The sequence below is a fragment of the Phodopus roborovskii genome, unplaced genomic scaffold (assembly GCF_943737965.1).
Source record: "Phodopus roborovskii unplaced genomic scaffold, PHOROB, whole genome shotgun sequence".
Lineage (NCBI taxonomy): Eukaryota > Metazoa > Chordata > Mammalia > Rodentia > Cricetidae > Phodopus > Phodopus roborovskii.
In genome coordinates, this window is record NW_026126646.1 from 2150325 (window position 1) to 2169960 (window position 19636).

The 19636-nt window shown below is 43.9% G+C and overlaps 1 protein-coding gene across 6 annotated transcripts in view; it reads left to right on the forward strand.

The window, feature by feature from the left end:
• Positions 1-19636, forward strand: part of Rere (arginine-glutamic acid dipeptide repeats) — a 186164-nt gene that overhangs the window by 107170 nt on the left and 59358 nt on the right. For 5 of the 6 annotated variants that reach the window (XM_051173787.1, XM_051173788.1, XM_051173789.1 and 2 more), the window contains one exon: positions 8229-8327. The exons of the other annotated variant lie outside the window; for it this stretch is intronic. In XM_051173787.1, coding sequence (XP_051029744.1) covers positions 8229-8327 — 99 coding nt within the window. The remainder of the gene's footprint in view (positions 1-8228; positions 8328-19636) is intronic. 6 annotated transcript variants of the gene reach the window in all.

Sequence of the window (19636 nt, forward strand, 5' to 3'; positions counted from 1 at the left end):
GACCACTAAAAGTGATGCTGGCCACAGCCACTCTTCTGTGTAAATACAAGGGCTGGTCGTTCTTTAGAAAGTGGTTTGGGGTAGGGTTATACAACACTGGCCTAGTGCACATAGGGCACTGAGTTAACTTGAAAACATGACAGGAGGAGAGGTGTCCAAGGACTCTGTCTGTCTTGTAAAAACTGACAGTTACCTTTCAAGCCTTTTCTAAGCAGTTCCAGTCTGTACGTTTTGCCCTTGTTTCTTTGCTACCATTAGTATATTTAGACAAATTTAGCTACAATGGTACCTAGATGAAGATATTTGATAGGCCAGTGACCAAACAAATTGAGTACTGTGCTTGTAGTTTTATTTTGTTTGTTTGGTTTGGTTTGGGTTTTGTTTTGTTGTTGTTTCCAAGATAGGGTTTCTCTGTGTAAGAACCCTGGCTGTCCTGGAACACTTTATAGATCATGCTGGCCTCAGAACTTCAGATACCTGCCAGTCTTTTCCACCTGAGTGCTGGAATTAAAGGTGTACCACTGTGCCTGGCTTGGCTGTTGTTGTTACTGTTTTTGTTTGTTTTGTTTTTTCCTGTGTTTTTATTATTTTTATTTATTTATTTATTGTTTTTGTTTTTTGTTTTTAAGACAGGTCTCGCTATGTAGACCCAGGCTGGCTTTGAGCTCACAGCACAGAGCTCCACCTGCCTCTGCCTCCCAAGTGCTAGGTTCATAGCTGTGCACCACCACATCTGGCAGGTCAGGTGCTTGTAGTGCTTGTATTTTAATTGTAGCTTTTTGACATATGTGTATTTTATATGTTGTTTTGATGTCATAGTTTGTGCTCAGCACTCAGTTACTGATGTTGGAGTTCTAAATGAAATTTGTTAATCATGGTCAGGGAAAAGGAGAAACTTTTTAAAATGTCTTTGACAGATTTTTGACAAGGTCTTTGAAACAGGCTGGTGAAAAATCTCGCAGGTCAGCTGACTGCTGCACGATGTCCTCTGACCTCCACATGTGTACTCAGACACGAAACGCCTACACACAGATTATAAAGTCCATGCCCTGCTTCCCCCTTCTGAGTTATTCTGGCAGTTTCTTGCTGTGCACATAGCATATTTTGGATAGCAGAAGGTTCTGATCTTATGTTGTTGTTAATAGATCACACTTACTGATGTTGGGCTTGAGAGCCGCCTGCATTGGAGAGGCTTCCCTGGAGTCACCCTAATGGCTGTAATTGTAAAAGGTGCTTTGGTGTAGTAGAAACTGCCAGATGCACTGCCATTTGATCTAAAAAGGTCATGGGAAAAGGGACATTTAAATTAAGTTATAAATTACAATTGAAGAACAATATTTTGATGTGTGAGACCAGAGATGTCAGAGTAGGGAGATGTAATTCATGGGTTCATTATAGAACAGAGATGCCTGACAGCTGAGCCATGCCAAAGGGAAAATTTATTTGCAGCTCTATGCAGTCAGAAATGGCAGCTCCTATGAGAAGCCAGAGCAGAAACTGGAAACCTTGTGGTAATACTTGAGTTTATGCTAATAAGGCAGCCAGAGCCCCAGAGATGCTTAATGACTGCTGTAATGTAAATGAGGTGCTCTGACATTGTACACATTTTCAGTCTTATTTGAATTAAGACCTCATCCTCGCTCCGCAAAATAACGTACTTTATAACTGGGCATGAAGGCTGATTCACCTCTGTGTCCAACATACAGAATGGCTGACATTTGAGAATTGTTGAGGCAAGAGAATTAAAGCTCGAGACAAGATTCTATGCATGGCAGCTTTGAAGGGAGGGTGTAATTTAATGTTTGTAGCAGTCCATGAGAAGTTCAATCATGAGTTAATTAAACTGTAGGCACTCATTAAGTATTATTTATTCTTGTGAGAGGCTTGCCAGTAAAGCACTTATATATATTAAATTAAAGAAAGTAATAAGCAAGAGATGATTTGTCGGGCAGAGTAAGAGAAGCACATTTAACTTAGGCAATTATGCAGAAATGTGTTTTTCTTCTTGTGGCGTGATCTTCCTCATTGCTAATCAGGAAGGGTCAGGGGCTGCAGTGAGCCCTGAACAGTCTGAGCCATGCATCTAAACTGTCGCTGCCAGCGAGGAAACCACTGTAGGATTTAAAACTATTTTAAATCTGGTGGGATCCTGATGTTCTGTGTCTCATGTGAAGCTCCCCTCTGTTCCCCGACAAGCTGAGGACTGGCATTGTACCCGTTTGACAAGTGGAGACGTCCATTTCACAGTTCAGGGTAGCCCTGGTATCAAGAGTGTGACCACAGGGGCTACTGAGGTGGCGCCAAAGTTAAGAACCCTTAACTGCTCTTGGCAGAGGACTTTCGGTTCCTTTCCCAGCACCCACCTGTCAGCTCACAACCACCTGTCACTCCAGTTCCAAAGGATCTGATGCCCTCTGCTGGTCTCCATGGGCAAAACAATCATACATAGTTTGTTGTTGTTTTAAAAGAGTTTGACCCTGCTTTGGGTCCTGTGCTTGCTTTGCAAAGCTGCAGAAGCACTGGAGGAAGTCATTGGCAGGTTTCTATTCAGCCATGGGAAAGTAGCCATGTACACACGCCGTCTTTGGCTCTGTGGTTCAACAGAATGGTGACTTTTGTTAGAGTTGCAGCAAACCAAGTGTTGCCAGAAACTGATGTTGTTTTTAAACAGCAAAATCCTCTGCCACATCCTGTACAGACCTGTCTTTCCCCGGACATGTCGGTGGCTGCATGGAGAGTTGCTCTTTGACAAGGGTATACCCGAAATGAAGGAAAGGACACATCTTGGCTAAGCCTCTGTCCACAGGACATTTGATGAGAAAGAACAAATTATGATGGAGCCATTTGAAAGCTGGTAGATTCGTGAAGGATCTCCACTTTGTTACCATGTCCCTATCCTCAAATCCTAGTTTGTTGGCTGAAAACAAACAATACTAAAACAAAACAACAACCAAAAGCTCATGGCATACCCCCCACTCCCATGGTGATGAATTTGGACATGGTTTCCCCAAATGACACCCTCTTCAGTGGGTGTGGGTGAAAGTTGCCTCAACCGTCACTGGCTTCCAAAGGTGGGAAAATTGAGTCACAGGGCTAGTTTGTGATCCCTGTCTTTTTTTTTCCCCGCAGTAGTTCCAAAGTGCACAGTTCTCTGTGTTTTCCATGAAAATTGCATTTAATCCCAGATCTTATCTACCTACCTAGCTTGGCTACAAATGGCACAAACATTTAATTACCCTGCTTTGATTGCCTTTCCATGGCTGAGGAGTGAAGCTGTAGGGTGCTCTATTTTCTCCTAGCTTTCTCTAGGAACCTTCCTCTCCCCCCGCCCCCCAGCGATAGTGAGGGGCCTACCATCAGAGTCCTCACTGCTCAGAGCGACTTTCAGGACAACCAGGGCTGCACACAGAAACCTTGAAACCTTGTCCTGAGGGGGGGGGAGGGAGGGAGGGAGGGAGGGAGGGAAAAAAGAAAAAAACTAGGACCAGAATATTTTTTCCTAGTGTACATATCACGTGACTCGAAACCACCTCTCCAGCTTCAAGGGATCTGATGCCCTCACCAGGCTTCTGCAAGAACCTTCTTGCACCATGGCATATACATAGACAGACACACACATGCACATACACACAAATAAAATAACCATAATAGAAAAGAACAATATCTGTTTTACCTTTAAAAGAGTTGAAACCCAGGCAGTGAGACATTTAGGTAAAGGTTCTTGTTCTCAAGCATGATCAGCTGAGCTGAAACCATACAGTAGAGTGAACCAACTTCTGCAAGCTGTCCTCTGACTTCCACATGTCCTCTATAGCTTGCATCTTCTTTCCCTCCATCTCTCTACCCAGTCCCTTCCTCCCTCCTTCTCCCCCTTACCCACATATGAATGAATGTCAAAAATTAAAAATAAGCTGGGCAGTGGTGATACACGCCTTTAGTCCCTGCACTAGGGAGAGAGAAGCAGATGAATCTCTTGAGTTTGAGGCCAGCCTGTCTGCAAAACAAGTTCCAGGACAGCCAGAACTACACAGAGAAACCCTCTCTCATTTTTTTAATTAAAAAAATAATAAATAAGACAATAAAAATTGAAATTCAGTATTACAAAATCAAATTACTTAAATTTTTCAACATACTTTATAAAGAATATTTTTAATGGCAAGTTTTAGAGTTTCAGTTTAGATAACTAGTATTTTGGTTAAATTTACCCACTCTGGCTGACATGAGAAATGCATGGAAATGTCCATTTTAGCTCCTCCTGCAGTTAGCTTGCTTGTTCATGGTGGGTCCAGCTGCTCAGTAGCCTGGGGTCTGTGTGGATGTGCAATTCTGTGTTCCCTGTGGTACTTCTTCTTAGGCTGTGCTTAGCACACATTCCCTGTGTTCATTGTCTTTGTTCATAACTGTGTCTGTCCCCAAACCTAAAAGAGGGCCTGGCACAGGTGAGCACAGAGTGGGTCCATGTTGAAGGGATGAGGTGAGGAGGTCCTGCCCTCCAGGCTTCCCCAGTGTTATGGAGCTGAATAGGCCCTAATTACTCGTGGGATATTAAAAATGTATCTTCAGTGAAACATGACTACAGTCTCATGTTGTCCCTCCAGCCCCAATTTCCCTTTGCACTGTTAGAGTTACCTGCAGTCCAGTCTGGAAGGCAATGGGAAACCTCACACAGGTGAATGTGGAGTTCCCAGCTGTCCTTGGCTGAAAGTTGCCTGGAGCCCTGTCCTAGACTCACTCTGTAGCCCTGGCTGTCCAAGTGATCGCTACCTACACCAGACTGGTTTTGAACTCCTAGAAATCTGCCGGCCTCTGCCTCTGCCTCTTGAGTGCTGGGATTAAAGGTGGTGTGCCACCAAGTCTGGCCCTACCCCCTTTTGTTTTTGAGACAGGGTTTCTCTGTGTAGTGCTGACTGTCCTGGAACTCTGTGGATCAGGCTGGCCTCGAACTTACAGAGATTCACCTGCCTCTGCCTCCCAAATGCTAGGATTAAAGGGAACACTTTTAAAAAGTTCTGTTTTTAGCCGGGCATTGGTGGTGCTCGCCTTTGATCCCAGCACTTCCTCTTTCTTGTGTATCACAAGGGTCTGGGAAGATGCTCGGCAGCTAAGATCACTGGTTGTCTTGCAGAGGATGTGGTTCAGTTCTCAGCACCCATATGGAGCCTACTACACGTTTATTACTCCAGTTCCAGGGAATCCAACACCCTCTTCTGGCCTCCACAGGCACCAAGCACACACATGGTGTACATACATACATTCTGGCATACACTCATACACATAAAAGTAAATAAATCTGTAAATTAAATCATTCTAGTGATATTTAACATGCAAATTGTATTCCTATACATAAGATAAAATGACTTCATGAAAAATTCCAGAAGTAAACAATTCATAGATGTCATGTAACTTTTTTTTATAGTATATTGTTACAATTATTCTATTAGTGGTTAAAATAACTATTTTACTAGTGGTTATTAATCTCTTAATGTGTTTAAGTTAAACTTTATCATTCATGTGAGTGTCTTAGGAAACACCTGGTGTATGTAGATACCACCTTCCATTTCAGGTATCTACTGAGAGTCCTGGAAGCTTCCTCTCACTGATGAGGGAACAATGGCAGTTTTTTAAAATGTGAAACTACCATCCACCCTACCCGAGCTTTCTCAGACAGGATTCCCGTCCAATGGATGTGAGTGATTATTACATTAGGATGGCATCCCTGCTCTGGGCATACACCTTTAATCCCAGCAGTCAGGAGGCAGAAGTGGGCAGATCTCTGTGAGTTCCAGGGCTACACAGAGAAGCCCTGTGCCAAATACACACACACACACACACACACACACACACACACACACACACACACACACACACAAAGATGGTATCCTGCAGTGGCTGCAGAGATGGCTCAGTACTAAGAACATGTACTGCTCTTGCATAGGGCTCAGGTTTGGTTTCAACCACCTATAACTCCAGCTCCTAAAGGTCTGAGTTCCATACATGCACACACAGACACACATGCTGAGAAACACATGCATGTACTTGAAATGGAATTTTTGGAAGGTGGTATCCCTCTCGCAGTGCTCTTTCAAAGAGGGCATGTAGAACAGCCGTCTGTTGTACCTTTTGTACCCGCTACTTCCTGTCTGTCAGATTCCAGTGCATCAGTGCCATACCAAAGTTTTATTCATCTTAGGAAAGGCCATCGTTCTTAAGCTTAGAGTGCGAGAAGCCAGGAAAGGGGATATGTTAAGGGACTAGGCTGACAAGCTGGTCAGGTGCCCACTGAGAACACAAACCCAAGAGCCCAGGAGTGTCAGGCCACCATTGTGGGTGAGTGCTGGGCACTGAGTCAGGACTCTGGAAGAGCAATATGTGCTCTCAGCCCCTCCCCACTGTAGTCTTTGAGATAGACTTTCATTGAACCAGTGCAGCAAGACTCACTCTTGTGAGTTATCCATATTGCCTTCTTTTTACCCCATACACAAGAGTCACTGTTAAAATTTTTGCCCTGAGCTTTTTGTTAAGTTTCAGTTTGATCACTGGATTTTACTTTAAATTACCACTAAAATTTGTGCTTTTTAAATTCAGTTCAGTTTCATTCTGTATTAAATTGTTAAAAGCCCTCATTATATTAGAAAACTTGGAAAATGCCTGCTTGTTTTAGGTATTAGGCAGAGTGTGAACAACTGACTTTATTTTATTCTTTATGTGCGTCCAGAAGGTGACGGGCCCCAGAGCTTGGATAATAATAGCTTCATAAGTCTGTGTAAACTGAGGTTTCAATTTGGGCTACATTGTAACTGAAGACCTTTTCACATAGTTTAGCAAGCATATCTGAAGGGTCATCTTGGGCTACTGACTGTGTGAGTCACTGGACTGCCATGGGAAGAAGGCAGATTTCAGCCAGGGAAGGTGTGGGTTAAGCATGAGGTTCCTTCTTTCCAGTGGCTGTGTGCAGCATCTGATAAGAGATGGGACATAGAGGCCTTGGCAGGACAGGAGTGTCAGTGGGGTGCAGCGCTGCCTCGTGCTGGGAAAGTTCGGGGTGTGTGTGAGCTTTGCTAGGAAGAGTCTGCTCTAAAGGCCCAGCTTCTTCAGTCATCGCTGCCATTACAGAAGTATGTCTTTTGCAAGTCTATATTTTGAACCCTTTTAATGATTTTAAGTAAAGTACTTTCCTGAAAAGACTAGAAAAGAATCTGGTCTACCCATGAGCTTTGGAACAGATGTGACTAGAATAGTGGGCTGTAATAGCTCACAACTGTAAGCACCTGGGAGGCTGAATGAGTTCAAGAACAGCCTAGGCTACAGAATGAGACAGAACCAAACAGTGGAACAAGAGCTGGGCATGGTGGCTCATACCTTTAATCCCAGCACTAGGATTGCAGAGGTAGGCTGATTCCTGGGAGTTCAAGGTCAGCCTGGTCTATAGTGAGTTCCAGAACAGCCAATGATACACAAAGAAACACTGTCTGGAAAAATTAAAACAAGCAAACAGAAAAGAATGGGACATGTAAGGAGTATGGGTTTTTCTGCCCGCCGCCACTCTTGTCCTGCTGCTGCGCCAGCCCCAATTAACACACAGAGACTCTGTATTTGATGTGATGCTATTGGCCAGGTGCTAGTTTCTTATCAGCTAGCTCTGTCTTAATTATTAACCCATTTCTATGTATTTCCATGTGGTCTTACCGAGAGCGGAGGAATGGCGGTTCTGTTCTCTCCAGACTCTCCATCTTGACCCTCCTTGTCTCCGAGTCCCGCCTATCTTACTTTCCTATTGGCCAACGGTGCTTCATTCATTAACCAGTATGAGAAACATATACAGAATGACATCTCCCATCATCTCCTCTTTTCTGTCTAAAATAAAAAGAAGGGTTTTAACCTTAACATAGCAAAATATATAACACAACAGTTATCAAGATTCTAACCCTCCTAGTAACATCATGCTGAGCCAGACCTTCACCTGTACCTTAGAGGGTCAGTCCTAACAACTGGAATGGGGGTTAGGAGGGAGGGGCAGTGGGCTGGATACAGTACCTCACAGTAAAATACTGCCCTTCCATGGTTTCTCTAGAAATAGGAGGTAGGTAGGTAGGTAGGTTCCTCTAGAGACAGATAGGTAAATACATAGACACATACATTTATAAATTAAAGGCATAGGACTTAAGTTATTGATTTGACCTCTATGTCTATGTGGTACAGTTAACTAACTAAGGTCATTGTTGTCTCAGCTACATGAAAGCAGTTATGATGCTGGCAAAGCCCTTCAGCGCCTGGTAAAGAAGCCTGTGCCCAAGCTGATCGAGAAGTGCTGGACGGAGGATGAAGTGGTGAGCATGGCCTGTGTGTGCTGTGTGTCCTGGGCCTTTGGGGTGGTTCTTCCTGTGTGTGATCTCCCTGCTTCCCGGGGAGGGGCCCATTCAGAAGACAGACTGCCCGTGGTGTCTGTCCAGTAAATGGAAAACGCTGTTCTGGGAAGAGCCCTTGCTACCCCAGCACGAAGAGTTCAGCTCTCCAGAACCTTCTTGTTTTGTTTGTTTGTTTAAAGCTAGCATGACTGCCTGTGTACCCATGACTCTGTAAAGCTGTGGGAGCAATGGCAAGAGGGTGGCTGGGCTTGCTGCCTGCCGGCCTCCTCTGGGCTCAGTGAGAGACCCTGTCTAAAGGGAATAAACTAGAGCGGACACCATGCATTGTCCTGTGCCATGTGCAAGCAGTACCTGTCATGTATGAACATACAAGGAGGTGCTATAAGAATGACTGGATTTGATTTAGCATCCTTGGGCTCCATGGGTGTCGTGAAAGCTCTCCCTGAGTTTGGCAGAGAACATGGCTGCTGCAGGCAGTGTGTGAGACTCCTCTGTTTTAAACCACAGCCTGAAATAATTTATTTTCAGGGCTCATAGGTCCTCAAGCGATGGAAAGTAGCTGCTCCCAAGCAGGGAGCACAGACTTATTTGAACCCTGAAGGAGATGGGGAGGGAAAGGTGCCCACAAACACAGGTGCATGACCCTGCAATTCCCACCCCACAGCCCTTAAGCTACATCGCTCCCTGGTGACTCTTACAGAGTGCTGCTGTAAACCAGGCAGTGGTGGCGCACACCTTTGATCCCAGCACTTGGGAGGCAGAGGCAGGTGAATCTCTGTGAGTTCAAGGCCAGCCTGGTCTACAAAGAGAATTCCAGGACAGCCATGACTGTTAAACAGAGAAACCCTGTATCAGAAAACAACAACAATCCCCCACAGTGTAGCTGTAAACAGCTCACAGGTTTCCTGTGCCTTTGCAATATGATAATGACTGCTTGACATTTGCTCTTGAAGTCAAGTGCAACTGAAATACACAGAGGTGGTGGAAAGTTTCTCAGTTCTCTTGTAAAGCATGCTAAGGAAAAGTGTTTAAAAGTGCTGTTTTGATTGGAGGAACAAATGAACGAACTAACAAACAAGGTTTTTTTTTTTGCTTTTGTTTTTTTGATCCTGCTTGGGTTCATTTATGCAACAGTATTTACACCAGGCCTACTGTGTGCCAGGTCCTATGCTAGGAGTACTCTAAAATCTTGGAGTTCTAAGAGGGAAACCATTCACTCGGTATATGTCAAGGAGACAGGGCAGGATGAGGGGGGTGGGGATGGGGAGGGGCACTGCCTCATGTAACTGGGGCAGGAAGACCTTCATGGGAGCATTTTTGAAGGATTCAGGGAGGACGGAATTCTAGGTCCTTTAGTGACAATAAGAATGAATGTGCAGAAATAGGGTTGTGGCTGGAACACACTGAGGAGAGGGCAGAGGGAAGAGGTGGTCCCCAAGGGCAGTGCAGGTGTGGCCCTGTTCAGGTGATGGCTGAGGCAAAACACATGAAATGGAGTTGTGAGAAGTCACTCTGGCACCTTTCACCATAGGCCTGTTCTTACGGGAGGGTTCTAACCACTCAGAAAGGACGGGGCGGAGCCCTGTATGCACTGCAGGAGCTCTCAGAGTTGTCCCTCCGTTTTGGCCTGTGTGGGGCACCATGCCAGTGCAAGCATACTGAAGACCGCACCCTTCCATTCCTGCTGCCTGAGCATCTCTCTCCTTCTGCCACCCTGTCTTTTGGGGACACCCTCCCTTTCTGCCTCCTCTAGTTCTTACTGCTGCCCCCTGCCGCTCCCGCCCCTCGTCCAGCAGTGACTCCCCTCCCCTTCTCTCTCTGACCTTTGATTCCTCTGGAATTTTAGAGCACATAGCTGAGGCCTCTCTTCTGTCTAAAATAAAGGCAGTTTCCTTTTCCTGCGGCACTTCTCGTGCTGGCTCTGCTCTGCTCCAGGATTTTGAGCCAGAAGGGGTGGGGGATGAGGAAAGGAGCCTTGGGCATCAGAAAAAAAAAAAATCCAGCTTCATTTTGAAAAACAAAACAGGGTTCCAAAGTGGTGGACATTCCAAGTGTGGGATAATGTCGAAGCACAACTTGGTTTGGGCTCGTTTTTATCATGTTTGCTTCTTGTTTGAGAAATGGTTTGGCAGTCATCCAACCCTTGCAGAGCTTAGGGATCGGATGGTTCCCTTGTTTGTGAAAACTAAGCTTTGCTTTGGGAAACCTCAGACCTGGACAGTGAATGGGAGGGAGTGATTGGAAGATGGATAGGTTAAAGGAAGCTTCTAATGCATCTGATTGTGAATAGCTGAACGGTGTCTACCAGCCAAGGCCCTCCTCACCTTAGCCTACCTTTGGCTTTGTTAATGGGTCCCCTTCTCCCCATTAATTCTCCATTTTCTCATCCTGGGAGTCAAAGAAATAAGCCGACACAAATGTGTCGGAGCTGAAATATCTGCATAAGCCTACCTCCCTTAATCTTCCCTCACGGTGTACCATATCCTTAGAACATTCTGGTTATTTTTACTTTGTTGTCTCCAGCATGTTAATTTGATCTAACACTCAGTATCAGATGTGCGTAAGTGACCTCCACGAAATGGTTGGTTGTGAGTGCTGAGTTGAGAGTTTCCCAGCTGAGCCAGAAAGGTGACCTGCACTTTCTCTCTGTGGAAAGCCTCTGCTCCCTGAGGAATACAGCTTCTGTCCTTTTTAGTGTAGAGCAGTGGTTCTCAACCTGTGGGTCACAACCCCTTTGGAGATTGCATATCAGATATTTACATTACGATTCATAACAGTGGCAAAATTACATTTGTGAAGTAGCATCAAAATAATTTTGTGGTTGGGAGTCACCTCACAATATGAAGAACTTTATTAAAGAGTCTCAGCATTAGGAAGGTTGAGAAACTACTGGTGTGGTAATATTTATGATTTATTAAAGCTTGCCTGAAGATCAGAAAAGCAAAGCAGCTGGCCACTAGCTCTCACCTCTACCTCAGGCTGAAAGGGCTGATCCAGAAGCTCTCACCAAGCCTCAGACTGCTGCCTCTCCTCAGTGTGGCTGGAGAGAATCCCAAGACTGAGCCTACTGAAGACCCTGCTCCTATCTTCTGTACCTCTCTAGTGCTGGGATTGAAGGCGTGTGATACCAAGTGCTGAGAGCATCTTATGTGAGCTGTTTTCTCTTAACACTGGATCAATTTCATGTAGTCACCGTGGCCTTGAACTAATAGATATATGTCTGCCTCTTAATCCTGAGTCCTGGGATTAAAGGTGTGTGCCTGGCTTCTATGGCTTGTGGCTGACTTTGCTTTCTGAACCCTCAGGTAAGCTTTAATAAGTCATAAATAATGCATCACCACAGCTGGTATAGATTACACCCTAATTGTACCTTGAAGCTGAACCAGTCCTCTCCCTGCTTTGTAACCATTGTTCCCTCTTTTGATGTGCATCTTCTCCTTTTCCTTTTGTTTGTTTTTGTTTTATTGAGAAGGGTCTTGTGTGTCCTAGACTCTCAAATCCCATGTGTAGCCGAGGATGACCTTGAGCTCCTGATCCTCTGCCTACATCTTTCAGATGCTCGGATGACAGACCACCACACAGCCCATTTTCCTCTTTTTAAAAGATTTTGGTTTTAGATTTGTTTTTAAATAAAAATTAAACACAAGCAAGTGCTCTTGGAGGCTTTGCACCTCAGATTCTCCTGGAGTTGGGGTTACAGGCAGTTGTAAGGTAGGTGCCTAGTACTGTTGAGAAGTGGTCCCCTCTGCAGGAGCAGCAAATGCTCTTAACCATTAAGCCATCTCTCCAGCCTTTATTTCTAAGTTGATTGCTTTCTTTACAAGCTTGGTAAGGGCGAGGACCTATTGATGGTGAGGATATTATCCAGCAATTTAAAACTTGGTTTGATATTTAGGACTCAATGTAAGAAATTTTACATGCTTCCCCAAACTGACCTTAATTTTTTTTTTTTTTTTTCCCCTTTTGGAGCTAGGCTTAGTGATATACACCTTTAATCCCAGCACTTGGGAGGCAGAGGTAGGTGGATGTCTGTGAGTTTGAGACCAGCTTGGTTCCAGGACAGATAGTGAAACTGTGTCTTCTCGGGCTTGTGCAGGAGGTGTATTCTGACTTTTGAAGAAAAGCCTTCATCGTCTCTGTCCCAGCAGCATAGCTGCCACTGCTCCCTTCCGTAGGCTAGGGACGCTTTATCTCCCAGCAGTCCCTCTCCTAGCTCGTGGAGGTGACCTTCTCAGTGAGGCTGGAGTGAAGCTGGGGCTGTCTGGTGTAGTGAGACTTGTTGCTCTAAAATCAAACTTGTACTAGTGTCTTAGTTAGTGATACTTTTGCTGTGATGAAATAACCATGCCCAAAAGTGACTTAGGCGGAAAGGGTTTATTTGGCTCACACTTCCACATTACAGTTCATCATTGAAGAAAGTCGGGGCAGGAACTGAGACAGAGCAGGAGCCATGGAGAAAGAATGCTTACTTACTGCCTTGCTCGCCAGGCTTGCTCAACCTGCTTGTTTCTAGAACTCAGGACCACCTGCCCAGGGATGGCACTACCTACAATGTGCTGGGCCCTCTCCTATCCATCAGTAATTAAGAAAGCACTCCTATATTCCTATTAATCTCAAATATTTTACATTGGTATGAACCTTGGCATATTGATACAAATTTGAAATTAATGTTATTATACTGAATGTATGTTTCTACTTTTGTTTAGAGTATTGTGGTTATGCAGCTTATTTAAAAAGGTAACATACAATTAAGCAAAAATAGAAAGGTGTGTCTATAGCTCTCTCTTATGAAGGCATGGTTTTCAATTGAGGCTCTCTCTCCTCTAGCTGTAAGTAGCTAGCACAGCTGAGAGTGCTGGCGTATCTCTTCAATCCTAGCTCTTTAGTCTGAGGACAGCTTGGTCTACAGAGTGAGTTCTAGGACAGCCAGGACTACACAGAGAAACTCTGTGTCAAAAATCCAAAAAATAAACATTAAAAAAAAAAAAAAAAAAACTAGCTAGCACAGCTACTTTTTGCCAAATCCCAGACTAGATGGATACTACAAACAAATTCTGCCTTCATACAGGAATGACAAGAATCGCCTTGCACCTGGCATAGCTCTGGTTAGATGAACTCAGTCAGATCAGAGAAGCAATTTTGGAAAGAGTGCCCAGTAAATTCATGATACTTTCCATGTCCAGAATGGACCAAAGTAAATGGCTGGATGCTGTCTGTGAGGGTTAAATTGAAGATTAACCTATTTCACATACATTATTTTAAAAGCATCATTTCTTTTCAAGAAGCCGTCCAGACTTGTAGGAATTAAAGAGAAAAGGAAGGAAATTAAAAAAAAAAAAAACAAATCAGTATGTTAAAATAAACAAATCCTAGGTTATTGGGTTTTTAATTAAACACGATAAACACATTTAAATATAACACAAAGGCCCCCAGGCTGAACTGCACCCAATCGAAGCAGATGAAGTCACCTTTTTGGTGCTTACTAATTCTGTGTGTTTGTGCGTGCAGGCCACTGGTGGCCTCTGTGTGGCTGTGTTGTTGCTTATTGTACTGGGCTCCCATTGCTACTTGCTGCTGTGCTCCTAATTAGCATTCAGCTGTTGATTATGGAAATACTGTGATGCTAATTGAATTCTTGTTAAAATTCTGGGCCTGCGTTTGTTTTCCTCGTGGAGTTTGGCCTGACTTGCAAGGTTATAAGAATGGATGCTCCATGGGGCTGTGCATTCACACTTTGCTTCCTGTCCTGCCGGCTGCATTGTGTTTCCTTTGTTTTCATGTTTAGTAAAAGGTGTCACTCAAGGCAAAGATTTTGCTATTTATAACATTACAGCAGGGTGTTTCTGTCTCACTTTGGGTAACTGTAGCTTTTATTGTGAAATATGTTTCCTATTAAATGTTTTATATTAGTTTTGTTGAAATCCATTAAGGTGAAAAATCTAGATACAAATGAGCTCTGATATTTTTGATCTAACACAGTTAATCCACAGTGGTGACAAACCTTAATTGGTCATGTGTGTGGATTTATTCACAAGTTCAAGTCCCTGAAAACATCTAACCCTTCTTTCCATTTAAAACTCAGTTCATCATAGATTCACATTAATAGCCCCCCTCAAATTTGACATGACACAGCAGATTAATTCTCTGAGTCCAGGAAGGGAGCGGTGCAGCTGGCCCAGGAATTACCTAACTACAGAATCCAGCACGGTGGGGTCTTCCCCAGCAGCATCTTCAGATGCTTTGTTATGCACCTTTGGCAATGTCTGCTTGAGAAAACCCTGTTTTCATTGTTCATTGGATGTGCTGCAAGACAGAGCTGCTTTGTGGGGCAAAAGTACATTGAGTTTTATTTACTGTTTGTGTGGCAGCGGAGGAAAATGGAATTCACAGCAGAATCAGAGTTAAGAGCCTCTGGGGGTTGTGGAGGTGAAGGCAAGGAGGGGACAGGGAGAGGCAGGGCCGCAGAGAAAGGGGTTCTCACCATCCAGAGCTAACCTGGGCTGATTGCAATGCTAAGGTCTTAATCCACAGTATAGGAGAAGGCTTAGTGTGGGGCATTTATTTTAGGAAAGGCACAATTTTCTCAGTTGTTGATATTTTACATGATCTGAATGATGCAATCCTGTATGTCATTTAAGATGAATCTGTTAATTTTATTCTTTTAAATACATGCCATTCCCCTGTGGTTAGAACAGTATTAAAACCTGCTTATTGATCTTTCTTTATGTGAGTACTTGTTTTATAACACTGTAGTTTAATTTTATGTGCTTAGAGTTGTGTACATATAAATTGGGCTCTATAATATTGGAATTCTGAGCTTTTGTTTTGCTGTGTTTTGTTTTTTGAGATTGGGTCATGCTGTGTAACTTCCATGGGCTCTGAACTCAGCAGTCTTCTTGCCTCGGCCTTGTAAATGTGGGCTTTCAGCTGTGCATGACCAAGCCTCTCTTGAAATTCTGACTATAGGGAATTCTGAATATAGGTTTGTTTTTGTTTTTGTTTTTGTTTTGTTTTGTTTGATTTTTAAGATCGGGTCTTACTATGTAACCCTGTCTGGTGGCCTAGAACTCTGCCCCTTGAGTGCTGGGACTAAAGGTGTGTGCCACCACTGCCTGGCTAAACTGGTTCTGTTTCTAATGAGTATCCATCTAAGTTCTTAGCTATAAGAGTAGGAAGCAGAGAGATGGGTGGTGACCGTTCGTTAACTTCCTAATAGAAACGACACTGACTACTCAGTCAGGTGTGCTTTTAATGTGACCCAAGGTCAAATTCAGACCAAGAAAAATGTAGATGCAGGTAAGATTTACCTGATATTTCAAGTATTCTTAAAATTGGGTTGTTTCTGTGATTAATTCCCATCAGTCTTTGAGCCAAACCCTTGTTTAAAGAAGTCAATAGAGTGGATAAAGTAGAGTTTATTGTCAAGTCCTTTCGGAAATGAGACAGTAAATTAAAAATCAATTACATGTGCAGGAAGATGGTGGAAAGCAATCAGTTCTGTCAATTAGTTTGCAGAAAGATTCTACTGTTTAACAAGCTATAAGGAGAAATATTTTTTAAATCCTTGAGTAAGCGAAGTAGGACAAGCATTGGGAGGAGGTCTTTTTAAATTGTATTTTAGTTCCTACGTCAGTTGAAGTTGCCTCTGGGTTAAATGGACAGATGCACCTGGGACCTTGATTTCACATTCATGGCTTTACCCCTTTCGGTCTTCCCTATTTACAGTGCTGCCTTTTTTACAGAGACAGTCTTCTTTTTTTCTGTTTTTTTTTTTTTTTTTTTTTTCCTCCCCTGTTCATTTGTAAAGCAAAAGTCCTTTTCATTTTCTGTTACTAATAATATTCTAAACTCACTATCTACTAACTGTATTTTTGCCTGATTTTCTTTTAAAGCCAGGAGTACATAGTGTCATCATCATCCAGGGCTGTGTGTGCTTGCATGTTTTTGTTTTGTGTTTGGACTCAGCTTCGCAAAGCAGAGCTGAGATGGGGAAGGAGTAACCCATGATGAATATGAGCATGCCCTGTATTGTTCTTTGTAGCTTGGGATAATCATTTAAAATCAAAATCATTTTTTGTTTTGTTTTGTTTTTGTAATGGAACATTTTTAATTTTGGTGAGAGGGACAATGTCCCTCTTCAGATATCTTCAGCTTGAAAAATTCATAAATACTAGGGAAGTGGGCTGTTAAGGCCACGTTTTCATCTCATTTTCAAGGGCATGTAAGGAAAATGGAGATAGCATGCACTTCTCACCATGCAGTCATCTTTCTCTGTTCCTTTAAAAATGAGAATAAGACACAAGGGGCTTGAGAAATTGTACGTAGTTCTCCTGTAGACAAAGTGGATGTTTTATAAACAAAGAGGATGGAAACCCTTTTCTTCTTCAGTTCCTTAGCAAAAGATCAGAGTCAGTTTCAGTGTGTGTGCCTGGCACATTCTATGTATATCAACATCAGAGCCTTACTGTCTGATGGGTAAGAGACATCCTAGACTGCTGAGATCCAGGGTTGGGAGGAAGAAAGGAGGTCCTGAGAGGATGCAGTCACTTGGCTAGGGCTCCTATCTCCTGCATCCCTTTGTCTGACATCTAAGGTCATGGTAGCCCCATGATTGCCAGGGCGTTGCAGTGTTGAAAGACAGCCAGGTAGCCATGGTTTTCATGCTGAGGCTTTAGCAGAGTAATATAGGCAAATATGCCTGCCCTCATGGAGTTGACATGAGGTAACTGAACAAGGTAATTAACTTCGAGTGACAATATTGTATGTTAACTCAGTGCTAATGAGAAAAAAGCGTAGGAAAGCAATGTGCAGTGTCAGGCAACACACAACACTTTACTTAAAGTAGCCCTGAAATGTCACTTTTGATTAAAGACCTAAACAACTTTTCAGAACCCGCCTTGCAAATATGTAGGAGAACATTCTGGACCAAATAGACAGACTGCAGTGATCCCTCATTCCTGTGAGACATCCTCTACTAGAGTTGAGCTGGAGTCCGCCTAGTCCCAGCTTTCACTGTGCTGTGTAAGCATGCTCACTGGATGATCTTCTGGAAGTCTGAGTATGGTCCTTGGCCTGTAGGTGAAAGCTCGCCTTATAGTGCTCTAGGCGGATGCACCAGAAGAGTCCCAGCAAAAGAGGAAGTAAGTGGGCTGTGGGCATTGTGAAGTTCATGCCTGCTGAGTCCCATTCCTATTAGTGAATGAACGGGAGGTCCTGTGAGCCCTGTGGTTCATCCTGCACTGGCCCCTCCCTGCTGTTAGGTTTCAGTTGTGTAGGAGTCTGAGTCAGCCTCTTCAGACTCAGTGAGCAGATAGTGTTTCCTACCTGTGTTCACTCTGAATGCCACATTTGTGCAAGGAGCTGTTTTTCCTGAGTAATTCAGGCATAAGAAACATACCAGAAAAGGGAAAGGTATGAACTGTCCCCACCATGGAGTAACAGTCACTCATGTTAGACATTTCTAGCAAATTTTAACCTAGGAAGTAAAGAATTAGAACAATTTAGGACTATCAAACTAATGTCCGAATTGAATCACCTGGGAATGAGAAAGGATTAAAACAAAACAAAAAACGTTCTTCATTGGGCCCAATGCTGGCTTTGAGAATATGCTCTGTATAATACTGTTGAAGTTGGCTAGTTTCTGTGTCCACTGACTTTTTTGTTGTTTTTGTTTGTTTGTTTGCAAGAGTCTCACTATATGTAGCCCTGGCTGGCCTAGAGCCTTTGCCTCTGCCTCCAGAGTTCTGGAATTAAAACCTTAGACCACTATACCCTGCTGTGTCCACTGACCTAGAGGACTAGTGCTACGTGCAGTAATGAAGGTACCGGCCAGGTTTAATTCCCTGGCAGAACTGTTCATTTCTCCCTAGCACTGCAGTCTCTTGAAAAGTGGGTGTCTGGAAATTATAATCTGTATTCCCAGAACATAGCAGGCTCGTGGGACAAGGTTGTTAGTTAGCCCCTTGCCAAATAGATGTGGTCAGCCTAAATATGCCATCCAGGGCCTTAACATCTTAGGCAGGCTCGATTATCCATTTTTCAAAGTGGAATTTAGAAAATGAATTGGCAAGATCGTCATAAGCATAGGCTTGGGAAGCCAGGTGACCTGGACGTCTAACCCATCTGACAGTGTAAAATGTAAAATGGATGGAAGGCACCAGCGTCTGTGCTGACTGTTGCTATGCCCCCAGGAGAAGAATTGGATTCTGGGTATCATCAGGCAAAGCTACTTATTTGCCACAGAGGACTGGAGCGACTCTGAACTTGGAAGGTCCTCCTTGTCAGTCTAGGCTGTGGGAGTGGAATCCCCCAGTCCTTCAGCGACTTAAGTGTAAGGAGTACAGTTTTTCTGCCTGCCACCTGGTCTTGTCCCGCTGCCGCGCCAGCCCCAATTAACACACAGAGACTCTGTATTTGATACAGTGCTGTTGGCCTGGTTACTTGTTTCTTTTCGGCTAGCTCTGTCTTACGTATTAACCCATTTGTGTTAATCTATGTATTTCCACGTGGTCTTCTTACCCAGAGCCGGCTGGCTGCCATACTGCCTTCTCCCGACTCTCCATCTTCGCTCTCCTTACTACTTCCTCTCTCCTCCTTGTCTCCTAGTCCCTCCTATCTTCCTTTCCTATTGGCCAACAGTGCTTTATTATTAACCAGTATGAGAAACATATATACATAATGGCATCTCCCATCACTTAAGCTTGTTGACAATCACCCTGAAAGCCAGCACAGCTTCCTTCTCAGCTTTGAGCTCTGTGGAACTATGTGCCCTAGAGCAGCCTGGCCTTGGTGAGTTGTCTGCCTGCAGAACTGTGACTTCAGCCAGCAGCATAATCTCCCCCTCCACTTATAAATTCCTGTGCACAGGTCAGGGATCCAGGTGGATTTATTCCACCTCCTGGTTACACTGTGGTGCACGTTGTTCCCACATCTAAAGAAGGCCAAACGTTAGCCAGCCCTGTGCCTGTGCAGGGCCTCACACTCTGCACTTGAGTGTGCTCACAGAAGGGATGTGGGTGCTTGAGGCTGGAGACTTTTTGTCTGTTTCTGGATTGCCGACTTGAGATTTGCTTTAAGCGTTGCACATAAAGGTTGCTGCGCCTCACCTTGCACTGAGCTGCCTCCCACTGTGCCTGAACGCCTGTGCTGTACAAGCTTTGCCAGGTGCTCTTGAATCACACTATCCACAGTCACCATCACCAGTCTTCCTCCGTGGACCTTCCGTTCCCATCACTGTTAGTTCTGTTCCCAGAAATGTTCTTAATTAGTTG